This window comes from Solanum dulcamara, chromosome 2 (genome assembly GCF_947179165.1).
Source record: "Solanum dulcamara chromosome 2, daSolDulc1.2, whole genome shotgun sequence".
Taxonomy (NCBI): domain Eukaryota; kingdom Viridiplantae; phylum Streptophyta; class Magnoliopsida; order Solanales; family Solanaceae; genus Solanum; species Solanum dulcamara.
Window position 1 is genome coordinate 456,679 of NC_077238.1, and position 12,502 is coordinate 469,180.

At 35.7% G+C, this 12,502-nt stretch overlaps 2 protein-coding genes across 5 annotated transcripts in view; one reads left to right on the forward strand and one right to left on the reverse strand.

Moving 5' to 3' along the window:
- LOC129879852 (protein ESMERALDA 1) overlaps positions 1-5,016 on the reverse strand; it is a 28,789-nt gene extending 23,773 nt beyond the window's left edge. For 2 of the 4 annotated variants that reach the window (XM_055953571.1, XM_055953572.1), the window contains exon 1: positions 4,229-5,016. In XM_055953571.1, the coding sequence (XP_055809546.1) occupies positions 4,229-4,627 (399 nt within the window). In that variant the 5' untranslated portion in view covers positions 4,628-5,016. Of the gene's footprint in view, positions 1-304; positions 2,396-3,336; positions 3,705-4,228 lie in introns of those variants that run through there. The other 2 variants (XM_055953574.1, XM_055953575.1) reach the window with 2 other exon arrangements.
- Positions 5,017-5,085: 69 nt separating this feature from the next.
- LOC129879853 (phytanoyl-CoA dioxygenase) lies at positions 5,086-9,222 on the forward strand. Its single transcript, XM_055953576.1, has 9 exons — positions 5,086-5,228; positions 5,308-5,432; positions 5,567-5,627; positions 6,045-6,113; positions 6,229-6,347; positions 7,261-7,408; positions 7,498-7,642; positions 7,755-7,841; positions 8,883-9,222. The coding sequence occupies exons 1-9, from the start codon at positions 5,174-5,176 to the stop codon at positions 8,923-8,925; spliced, it is 852 nt and encodes a 283-aa protein (XP_055809551.1). The 5' UTR covers positions 5,086-5,173; the 3' UTR covers positions 8,926-9,222.
- The last annotated feature ends 3,280 nt before the right edge of the window (positions 9,223-12,502 follow it).

Consider the following 12,502-nt stretch of genomic DNA (forward strand, 5'->3'; position numbering starts at 1 on the left):
GCAAAAAAAAATTAAAAAAATATATATATATACACAAGTTGTTGTCAGCAAATACATTTCATGATCAGCTACATGACCAACATTAGCATCATGAAATAATGGAAATGCTTCACCATCTTTAGGAGAATTTGAACTAAAATACCAGAAATCATATAACAAGATCAAGTTACAAAGTAACACACTAATTGACAGAAACAAAACGGGAACATTCAAGGGGGCAACAAGAACCTATTTAACAACAAAAACAACATACCCAATGAAATCCTACAAGTGGCTTGAGAGGGTGGTGTGTACGCAAACTTACCCCTACCTCGTGAAGGAAGAGAGGTTGTTTCCAATAGACTCTCGACTCGCCTCAAGTAAAGCATATCAAGATAGATATGAAAAAGAAATACAGTATAGAAGATGTCATGTTGAAAATAATGGAGAAAAGAACAGCAGTAACAATAAATAATATGGTAACTGTGAGAAATATAGGAGAAAAGTATTATTGAATTGTGTTTCTACAATGTTACACAGAGACCCTATTTATAGACAATACAATATAATCTTTTACCAAGTAGGATAATATTTACTATTTCCATTGATAATATTTACTACTTCTATTCCTATTAATATTCCTATTTCTATTCCTACTCTAAGTAGGATTTTATATATCTATTCCTATCCCCCTCAAGCTAGTGCATACAAGTCATAGGTCCCTAGCTTGTTACAAATGTAATTAATACGAGGACCGGTGAGGGACTTGATTAGATATCTGCAAGTTGATCACTCGACTTCATAAAATTGACAGTCAATCACAATGAACTTAGTTTTCTCATGAAATACTGTATTTGATGCATAATGCCAGTCAATCTCAATGTGCTTGGTCTTTTCATGAAATACTGGATTTGGGGCATAATGTTGATGAAACATAAAGTGATAAATTCTTGAATTGCAATGTTGAACTTTCCAAACCAAGCTTGAGAAGACTGTTTTAGACCATAGAGTGACTTACACAATCAAAATACAAGGCTACCAGACTCCCCCATAGCAACAAAATCAGTTGGTTGCTCCATATAGAGCCCGTTTGGATTGACTTATAAGCTGTTTTTAGCTTTTTTGAGTATTTGGCTGGCCAACTTAAAGTCATTTTGTGCTTAAAATAAGCCCCAATAAATAGTTGGGTTTGTTTGAATGAACTTAGTTTAGGCAGTTTATAAGTTGAAAATAGCTTATAAGTCAAAAAAAATAAGTTGGGCTGCACCTACTTTTTTTTTTAACTTATAAGCAGTTTTCAACTTATAAGCTGCTTAAAATAAGTCCATCCAAACAGGCTAATAGACTTCTTCCTAGATATCACAGTAGAGAAAAAATTCTTAATGTCCAATTGATTAAAATACCTATGGAGAACAACAACTATAGATAGAAGAAGGAGGACATACGCTATTTTAGCCACGAAGAGAAAATATCACTGTAATACAGCCCAAATATCTGGGTACACCTTCTTCTTTCTTTTTTATTTGTGAAAGTAAATCTGAAACGAAAAGAAAACACTGCAGGAAAACTCAAATCTCTCGTAAACAATGCAATGGTTGCTAAACAGTGCTCGGAATCTGGTATATATAATATATGGAACATCTCAAAATCAAGAGATGAGAAGATCTTAAACAAGAAAGTCAGCGTAAAACTGGCCGAATCATACTCATGCATTGGAGTATTAGATTTGATGTGGTCATAATCTGAGAAATAAAATTATATGGATAGGGTCGGAATGATGGCACGACCCTATTAAGAAAGAGAATTATATGGGTAGGGTCGGAATAATGGTACGACCCTACTGAAAAGAGAATGATATGGGTAGGGTCAGAATGATGGCACGACCCTACTAAAAAATAGAAATTACATGGGTTGGATCGGAATGATGGCACAACCCTACACAAATAAGAAAGCAGTCACCGGAAAGATGGCACAGTGTTACACAAATAAAATATAAAAAAGTAGTCACCGGAATGATGCACAGTGCTACACAAATCAGATGAAAAAGTAGTCCAAAAAAATGCACGGTACAACGCAAATTAAATATGAAAAAGTAGTCACCAGAAAGATGCACGGTGCTACGCAAATTAGATATGAGAAAATAGTCACCAGAAAGATACGCGGTGGCCCGACTTTTGCTAACATAATCATTGGCTAGATGGGCGGCATATATGGTAATAGCCGCTAGCCAGCAGCGGAAGCTCTTTGATTTTCTACCAAGATCGTAGAGGCTCTGATATCATGTGAGAAAATATAGGAGAAAAATATTATTGAATTGTATTTCTACATTATTACACAGGGACCCTATTTATAGACACTACAATACAATCCTTTACCAAGTAGGATAATATTTACTATTTTTGTTCCTATTAATATTCATATTTCTATTCCTACTCTGAAGGGGAGCCTTGGAGTAACTGGTAAAGTTGCTGCCATGTGACCAGGAGGTCACGGGTTCAAGCCTGGAAACAGCCTCTGGCAGAAATGCAAGGTAAGGCTGCGTACAATAGACCCTTGTGGTCGGGCCCTTCCCCGGACCCTGCGCATAGCGGGAGCTTTAGTGCACCGGGCTGCCCTTTTATTTCTATTCCTACTCTAAGTAGAATTTTATATACCTGTTATTATTCTAACAGTAACAAAAGCAAAGGAAACAGCAAGTAAAAATAAAATCAAAAAATAAGAAAATAGGACAAAAATAATGGTTATATTGATTAGAAAATCTAGACAACGCACGACTATCTACTAACCTTCTATCATAATCCTTGACCTTTATATATTCCTACTTAGGGTCATGTCCTCGATAATCACCACTCCTCAATATTTTTTCTTTCCACTTCTATCTCTCCTCAGACCCACCGTACCAAACCTCTCACACCTCCTTACTGAGGCATTTGGGCATGTTTTACATGCATGAATTATTTCAGTCTTGCTTCCCTCATCTTATCCACCAAGGACGGTACCCCTACCTTATTTCAAATATCCTCGTTCCTAATTCTATCTTTTCTATTATGCCCACACAACCATCTCAACATTCTCATTCCGCTACTTTCCTCTTCTGGACGTGCAAGTTCTTGGCCGGCCAATACTCTGCCACATGCAGCATAGTTGTCCTAACAACCAAATTATAAGAACCTAAATTTATCATTAAATATTTCAAGATTGAACAGAAACTCGATGTTTCTCAAAACATAAGGGACTCGACAACAATAACACTAATCACTTGGGTTTGTGCAGACGTCAGTGGGATTTCTGATTGCCTCAAATGATCACAGACAAACTTATGCCTTTCAGACTATTCAATATCAAAAGACTACTTACTTGATTCTCACAATTCTCAGTAATGTTTTGACATGCCACTGAAAGCAAACAAAGGGTCTTGAACAATTAAAAAGTTTTTTTTGGAGAACTCATCAGTCATATGTTTTCTCTAACATTTCTGAACACGTATCACAGACAAACTGTTAAGAGGACTTTCACTCGAGCACTGTAGGTGAAAATTGGAATTGGGAACACTTATTGAGTTCAAATAAATCACTGTGCATGTTGCCTAGAGTCTCAACCCCTAGCAGCATTTCTGCTCTTCTCCTATCCCCAAGAGCTCTTGACATATGAAACCAGGTTATCACCATTCATCTCCATCCAAGAGCCAGAATTCTACCTTCACATGCAACAACACAATTTTTTCCCTGAGAAATTCATGCAACATGTCAGAGTTCTGGTTTCTATATGTAATCAGTGATTATTGTACTTTTGGCTATATGCACCTCATACATCAATCTTTCAAATCTTCAGACAAGGAAAATGACACTTCAACTTCGTTCAGTAAGATAACATGTTAACAATTTTCTAACTAGCAGCTATCATATACATTTTCTACCGAATACTCAGATGTACTGCTCAGTAAGCACTAGAAGTAAGAGATGATGAAACAAAGATGAGGACATAAGGAAAAGGAAAGAAATTCCATAGGACAACAGTAAAACAAACATGATCAATGGCATTGATATACAGCAGAGGAGAACCAAATACACTCAGAATGCAGATCTGGACGAAACATCTCAAACTTGACCAATCCTAATTGAATAAATTTGCAACGGAACTAACTCAAGTGATCCAAAAGTCAGCAAGAGAAAAGAAAAGAGTTTGTTTTTCAGTTTCACCCAAACCATAGAAGGCACTATCATTTTGATTAAAAAGTAAATAGTCTAACCGCATCAGCAGTGGAATTATCAATGTCCATTTCGGGTCGAAGCTTGTCATAGAGTTGGGGGCTCCGGTAAACAGACCCGGGAGCCAGGCGGTGCCTGATAATAGGAACAACATCAAATGACACTGTCCCCATGTAAAACAACATCCCTGCAATATAAAGCAAAGGAGCAAAGAGGAAAATCCCTTGACGACGAAGCAGAACAGATAGAATAACCCAAGCTAGACGATGTGCTAGGGTTCTCTGGGCCGGTTGACCCGGAGTAAAACGGGCGCTGGGTTTGACCCGTCCACCACCACCACTATTACTACTGCTTCGTAAACGAGGCGACCTGGAACGTGGCGATGACGGCGTTGATGGGCTGCTATGTCCACTACTCGGTAGCCTATTATAAGCGTGCATAGCTCTCTGTTTCTCTCTTTCTGCTTCACACCATCATACAATATATGAAATTTAAAAAAAATAAAAAAAACTTTCACCCAATCCTTTGATCCAAAAGGGTTTTCTACAAATTATTGAATTCTCAAGAGATCTTTTTTTGTTTGTTTGTTTGTTTTTCCTCCAACCCTTTGTTCCTCTCTCTCAATGGTTTTCAAGATTTGATATTTCGGGTAGAGAGAAGGCGTGGGAGGGAGTGAGGGAGGTTATAGACTATAGTAGAGAGTTGAAGACGAAGCTAAAGAGGGCAAAGTGTTAAAAATGGTGAAAAATCGTTATGAGGAGAAGGTGCGCACGTGCTGCAACGTAAGGAGGGAAGAGACTCACGTGCCTCTGGAATAGTGGACTCTGGGGAGACAATTACACTATAAATAAATTATTTTTTGAGTTTACATTTTAGTACCAAACTTTAAGGTAATTTGCGTATTAGTTGTATAAATTGTCAAAAGGGCATACACAGCAAAATTTGCAACCCCTTTACAGCACCGAGCAAAGCTCAGACGGTCAAACATGGTTATTGAAGGAAACCTCAGTTCAGAGCAGCTTCAGTTCTTCGAATCTCATGGTAATTTTCTTGTTATGTGAAGAACTAATTTGATGATGGTTATGTGAAATACAAGTTGCTCAATTTGAATGCAACACAGGGTATTTGGTGTTAGAATCATTTGCAAGCCCAGAAGAGATCCATTCTATGAGAAAGAGAATGGAACAGTTGCTTGATGAGTTTGATTACTCTTCCGCTGCTTCTATTTTTTCTACCAAGAACCAAGTAAAGATTCAATTTTTAAACTCTGCAATTTGATTTCTCAACTCAATAGCTTAGTTTATTTGGTTTTGAGATAAACCCATGTTTCCCTTTTTATTTTTTATTTTAATTTTGTGTGTTGTGGCATTTGGGTTCAGCAAGAAACGACTAATGACCACCTCTTTGAAAGTGCTGAGAAGATTTCATTCTTCTGGGAAGGTATGCTTGTGATAAATTTCTTCTTGTTTCTTTGTGGTTTGTACTTTCATTTAACTGATTAGTAGTATTTATTAACAAGTTTAATTTAAATTGCAAAAGAACCAAGTGAATGGATGTATTAATGGCTTTGAGTTTGCATATCAGTCTTTTCTCTTGGTTCTTGATTTTCAATTATAGCTGAGGAGGCAGTTGTCAGTTTAGTATTGGCTTTCAAAGGATTGAAAAACTGTGGAGATGTTAATTTTTTGTCACCATTTTTGGTGTTATGTTGATTTGGATGTTAATTTTCTGATCCTGCTGTTGTTGAATCATTTTAGCAATTTGCATATATGTCCATAACTTTCAATTCCTTTCATAGGCTAATTATGTTTTAAGTATTTGCTTAGGATGCTTTATTGATGTTTGTGGTCTTGGCAGAGAAAGCATTTGATGAAGATGGCAACTTAAAGCAGCCAAAGCAACTCTCAATAAATAAAGTTGGGCATGGTATGGTTCTGTTGATTACTTGTTGTCAACAGAGTTGTTTCATTTTTCAACCAACGTTTCTGGTCTCTAGCTCAACAAGGTTGTTCTTAGATATCTCTGACCTGTGCTATTGCAGCTCTTCATGAAAAAGATGCTGTATTTAACAAGTTCTCTAGCTCAGACAAAGTCTCAAGCATGCTGCGATCCTTGGGTTACCAGAGGCCAGTAGTCATTCAGTCAATGTACATATTTAAGGTAAATTCTAGTATTCTTTTATCTAGTAATGGGGTTTCTCTGCCCTATATCTTTGTGCAGCCCTCAGCTAAATCATGTCCAATCCTTGGTTGTTCATCACCAGTCAGATAGGTGAGTGTCATTCTAGAAGATTGGTGCCTTAGTAAGGCTAGGATGTCTCCCAGTTGAAAAGTGATATGATTTCTGGACTTAATGTACGAGAAAAATCTCAATTTTTATATTTAACGAGGTCAATGATATTATCTAAAAGAAAAGTATCCAAGGGTGTTAGGTCTTCTGTACAAACGAGGTATATGTTTACCAGGAAAACTGTACAGTTAAATTTATTATGAGGTCAAGGACACGTGTATCAATTTAACTTGTTAGGTTCACGTATTAGCAGTTAAATATGTTCATAAACGAGCTAAGTAAAAGAGTGAAGAACATTAAATAATCATAGGAAGCAGTAGAGCTTCGATGGTTGTTGCACTGGATCCCAAAATCCATACTTGAGTAACCCTACATTCCTATCTAATTTTATATTTTTTGGATGAATCATGTACTCAATAGCATATTAGTTTTTAAAATAAAATATGTTTGCTCATGTCGTATCACTTTGCTCGCGTTATCCAAGCATGCATCTATACCACGTTCACGTCTTGTCACTTTAAAAAATTCGAAGCCTCACTATGATGAACTACTAAATGCTCTTTAGCGGTGCATATCCCCTTGTGTCCCTTGAAAATGTTTTTTCAATTGTCTCTAATAGTATGATGACATCATAGAGGAGAGGGGTATTCTCATGTATACGTGGAGTCACCACACTCTTTGCAATTGAACAAATTACAGAAAAGAAACAAAAGCCATAAGGTAATGAAGTTGTAATTACTATTATCTGTCCTTCTACGAGTGACTTGTAAAACCCTGCTTTCAGCAACCAGGTATTGGGGGTGAAGTGGTGCCGCACCAAGATAACTCTTTTCTGTACACTGAACCAACAACATGCACTGCCTTGTGGCTAGCTTTAGAGGATGCAACAATTGTAAATGGCTGTCTATGGGCTATACCAGGGTCCCACAAAAGTATTGTTTCTCTCAACTCTTCTTTGCCTTGCTACCTTTAAATCATTGAACTCAATTCTTATAACATAAATAATGCTCTATTTCTTTAGATGGCCTTGTAAGGAGATTCGTTAGAGATGAAAATGGAGTTCATTTTGATAAGCCATCTCCATGCTATAACCAGAAGGATTTCGTTCCACTTGAAGTAAAAGCTGGATCTTTGGTAATCTTTCACGGAGATCTTATTCACCAGAGGTCAGTCACTTTCAGAACTTCTCTGGGACCAACTGTCAGTTATGCTACCATTTGTATTTGGCTCGTTTGGAATGTTTTTTATCCATTCAGTCTTCATAATGTATGGTTGCAGTTTTGAGAACCAGTCTTCAAAGTCACGACATGTATACAGTTTACATGTAGTGGATACTAATGGCTGCAAATGGGCAGAAGACAATTGGTAAGTGGCCAGGGTTTTGTTGTTTAATTTGCTCTGTTGTTTTCTTCTTAATGTCATATTTTACTGAGAGGCAAAAGCAGCAGAGTTGTGCTAACTGTAATTATCAGGAAAGACCTCTAATGTCTAATCTGGAATCTGCTAAGGTCCATACAGTGTGTTCAGGGTGACTTGTAGATTGTCAGGAACTTTGCAGAGTTGTTCTCAATAATACAGCCTAGTATAGGTATTAGCACATTATATTTCGTGGTTCTGAGTGACTGAAAACGACACGATATTTGCAAGGTAAGATTGCGTACAATAAGACCCAATTTAGTCTGATCTGTCCCCAGATCGGCATAGCGGGAGATAAGTGCACCAGACTTCCCTTTGCAATAGCTACATCTCCACTTCGAGTCCATTGCATGGCTCATTTATTTGTTTTATCATCTAGTGGGAACCTATTTAATTTTGTTTTATCCTTTTAACCACTTGAACTGGTACTGAAGTGCACAGGTCTCCTCTTTTGACTTTTGAAAACTATACTTTTAACTAATCTTTTATGATATGGCTGGATACTCTTAGTCTTCTAGTTGTAAAGTTAAGGCAACGATTAAGAATGTCCAGAATGCTATGAAAGTTTACCTGATTTTCTTTTATCTGTATTAGATCTGCATCTGGATTGAATCACATGTACCTCTTAGATGCAAGAAATCATTGGATTTATATCCAGTGATGTGTCTTAGTATCAGGTGACCTCCAGTATATCTTGTTAGATTCCGAAAATTGAGTATTTTTCTCCCTTGGATTATGACAGGACGGGGGTGGAAAAGGTATATGTACGTAGGGTGATAGTTTATATAAATGGACCGAATTTCTGAGATGTAGCTTTCATTCATAGAATTCTTACCAAACAATAAGCTAAGTTATGTTGCCAAGGGAAAAGGGTCAAGAGAAGGCATGTTATAGCTAATATACAATGTTTGTTGAATGTGACTAAAGATGTATAAGTTTCTACTTTTTGATTTAACTTACATGTTGCTTTTGTTTTTGGAAACTGTTCAGGATTAGAAGAAATGTAGATCCAGAGCCCTTGTTCAGTTCGTGAATCAACTGCTAGTTTCTTACTGAAATACCAAGTGAACCTTGGAGTGAGCGACCTGTTTAAGTTTCTTAGCTCACTTTATTCATGTCATTGAATATGTTTTGTTTTTCAAGTATAAAAATAAAGAAGGTAGAAATGGCACCAGGCTAAACTTATAGCTTGTTTTGACAAATTTTGCATCGCTCATCCCCTTCCTCTGGGGGTTTGAAGTTTTGATTTGAAAGAGCCTAATTTCATATGGGAGGTTTTAAGTTTGAGCCTAATATACTGTTGTCATTAATTACAAGATTTGTTCAAATATGCTCACAATAACGGCAGAAGTTTTCCAACACGCATACCTCTTTTACTAGGGAAAATGATCAATGCAATGCTAGGGCTCAACAACATCAACCTCTTAGAGATGATCAGTTTTATGAGAGAGTGTTTGAGTCATACCATAGAAAGATGGAAGTTGAAGGATGTGTGTGTATTGATTGTCAACAAAATGAGTGTAAAGTTCCCCCATCTCGTAACTAGATTAGCCACATGCTTCATTGTGTTTGTGATCAACAATTAACTAATTTTATTTATAACTAAATGCCCATTATATGAGGAGAGTTGAAGTTTATAATTGATATAGTATGTAACATGTACAATATAGAGGTGCACACTTCCTTCTCCTTGTGAAGTTAAATGGCATATTGTATGTGACTTGTTTCGTGATAACCTCCAATAGAAAACAGCCAAAATTGGAAATTGGTCCAATATGGCAATAAGAATGGTGTATAGAAACTTGGCAGCTAGCTCCAAAAGCTAACACCTTTTTTCAGGGTGGACCACACACTAGATCAGAACTCACTTTCAAGAAAGTACATAATGCACTATCTTATCTTGAATGCTAGATCAACTAATAATTATGTGTGTGTATTTCTTAAATTGTATTAAATATGTATGTCTTAAATCGTCTATCCTATGTTACTTTTTCTTTCTTTTTTCTTCGTTATATTAATTTTCTCTCGATTCAGACGCTTTTGTAAATTACTTGTTTAAACTAATTAAGCTAATAAGAAATGAAACAAACCAAAAGAAAATTAAATCTCGATAAAGAATCAGCAGGGATTAGGTTATGAAGTATTTTGCTCATATATCTTCATTCTGCACATCGATCTCTGTCGGAAAAATGTACAATATTCAAAAAATATTTACCACATAGAGCAACATAATTATTTTAACCATATATAACAAATTATTTGAATTAAATTAAGTGCGTGTCTTACTCTTCTAAAACTCTCACCCGCTATTTTCTCTTCCCCTGTTTCTCTCCAAATTTACTACACCAATATTCTCTTCAATCTTCTCACGCATAATTTTCTCCAAAATTAGGGCAATACTTACCTTCATAGCTTCTCAACCACGACTTTCTACAACATTAATACTCCAATTTTGAAATTAAGTGATGTGTATTCGGTGGTTATTGCAGAAGAATGACAAAATTTAGGTGAATGCAGATTTGAATCAATTGAAGAATATTGTAATTTCTGAATAGAGATCTGTGATTACTTAAAGGTTTGAATGGTTGAATGTTTGAAGGTTTGATTTAGATTGCATACCTGTTTCACTTGAATCCCCTCCTAAATGAAAGCACCTGGAATATTGGAGGCTTTTTCAATAGCTAATTCTCTTCTAATTCAACTTTAGTGTGTATGTAATTCATTTTTAGTTCAATTCTAATTCATTTTTGTGTTCTATGGATTATGGGGGGCTTTTTCAATATCTACATTTTTCATTAGTATCTAATTCTCTTCTAATTCAATTTTAGTGTGTATGTAATTCATTTTTAGTTCAAGTTTAATTCAATTTTGTGTTTCTACAGGTCACTGAAGGTTTTTTCATTAGCTACACTTTTCATTCGTGTCGAATTCACTTCTAATTCAACTTTAATATGTATGTAATTCATTTTCATTCAAGTTTAATTCATAATGCAGGTTTCAGTTTGATAACACTACTGAAACACTTTAACATTAACGTAGCCATGTATTGCATTATAAAAAAAAAGATACAATTTACATGAACAAAAAACTACATTAAAAATGTATTTTACATGAACAAAAATCATCTTTAAAAAGATAGCTATGTATTGCATTATAAACTTTAATATGTATGTAATTCATTTTTCATTCAAATTTAATTCATAATGTAGGTTTCAGTTTGATAACACTACTGAAACACTTTAACATTAACGTAGCTATGTATTAAATTATAAAAAAAAAGATATATTTTACATGAACAAAAAACTATATTAAAAGTGTATTTTACATGAACAAAAATCATCTTAAAAAAGATACTACTGAAAACAATCTTCAAAACCTAACTAATACATCAGTTATAAATTGTTTTTAGACAACATAATTTTCATAGACATTTTAACTAATATAACTACCTTTCAACAATTCCCCCCCTACCCAGCTATGACTATGAAGAAGAGCAAGTTTTTGCCTCTATTGTTGACTTGAAGATCGCTGAAAATCTATTCTAGACCGGCTTGTCGGCCCTAAATCATTTTTACTCTTCCTTGGTTTCTTCAAAAAAAACTCTTAACTGAATTTTAGAATATTGTTTCTTGATTAGTTCAATAAAAGTATAGACATGTTATAAAGTTCTGTCCAGGACATGCCTCTAATCTGGTTCAAATCTAACCTACCAATATATCTATCAAAACGAAAATATCCAACCCAATCATTTTATGAAAAAAAAAATGATAATAAGGAACAGATTTGCGTTTAACCAAGAAACTAAGCACATTCAGCCAGAGAAACAGGCACTTGCTATCCAGCTTCATACAAATCTCACCAAGCAAACAACCAAATGATAATATTATCATTCATCAATCAAGAATAAGACAGAGTTTATCCAGAAATCATCTTAATATTTGTTAGAATTTACTGATTGTATCATAACATAGAAAAGATAGCAATTGATACACAAAAAATATAAAAAAATATATGTCACGATCCAACCCCGTAGGCCGTGACGGGTGTCCAAGCTAGAAACTCGCGTATACCCCTGTTGACCATAAGTAAACCTATCGTATGTTCACATATTGACACAACTTGTCTCCTAAGGGGGTCACAACCTATCAATAGGCAACATAACACATAAGCCGACGAGGCTATCGTATCATGTGGAGTCATCCCATTATAAACACATACGCGAGACGACAAGGCTGCCACGACAAAGGAAACGTCCCAAAACATAAGTCATATAGACACAACTAAACACACATGTCTACAGACCTTTAAGAATATTAACGGTAACATATGGCGAAATAGGGCCCCCGCCATACCCCTAAATAAACAATTATATACATCAAAGGTTCAGTACCAAAAGCTAGGCTCTGATACAATGGAGCTCTTCTCAAACTCGTTGAGTGGAATCCTAAGCTGGTGGATCCCCAAAACGTGTGTCTGTACCTGCGGGTATGAAACGCAACCCCCCGAAGAAAGGGGGGTCAGTACGATATATGTACTGAGTATGTAAAGCATAAAATACCACAAGAGATTACAGCTGACATAAGGATGCAGGGGACAAGTATAACAATTAG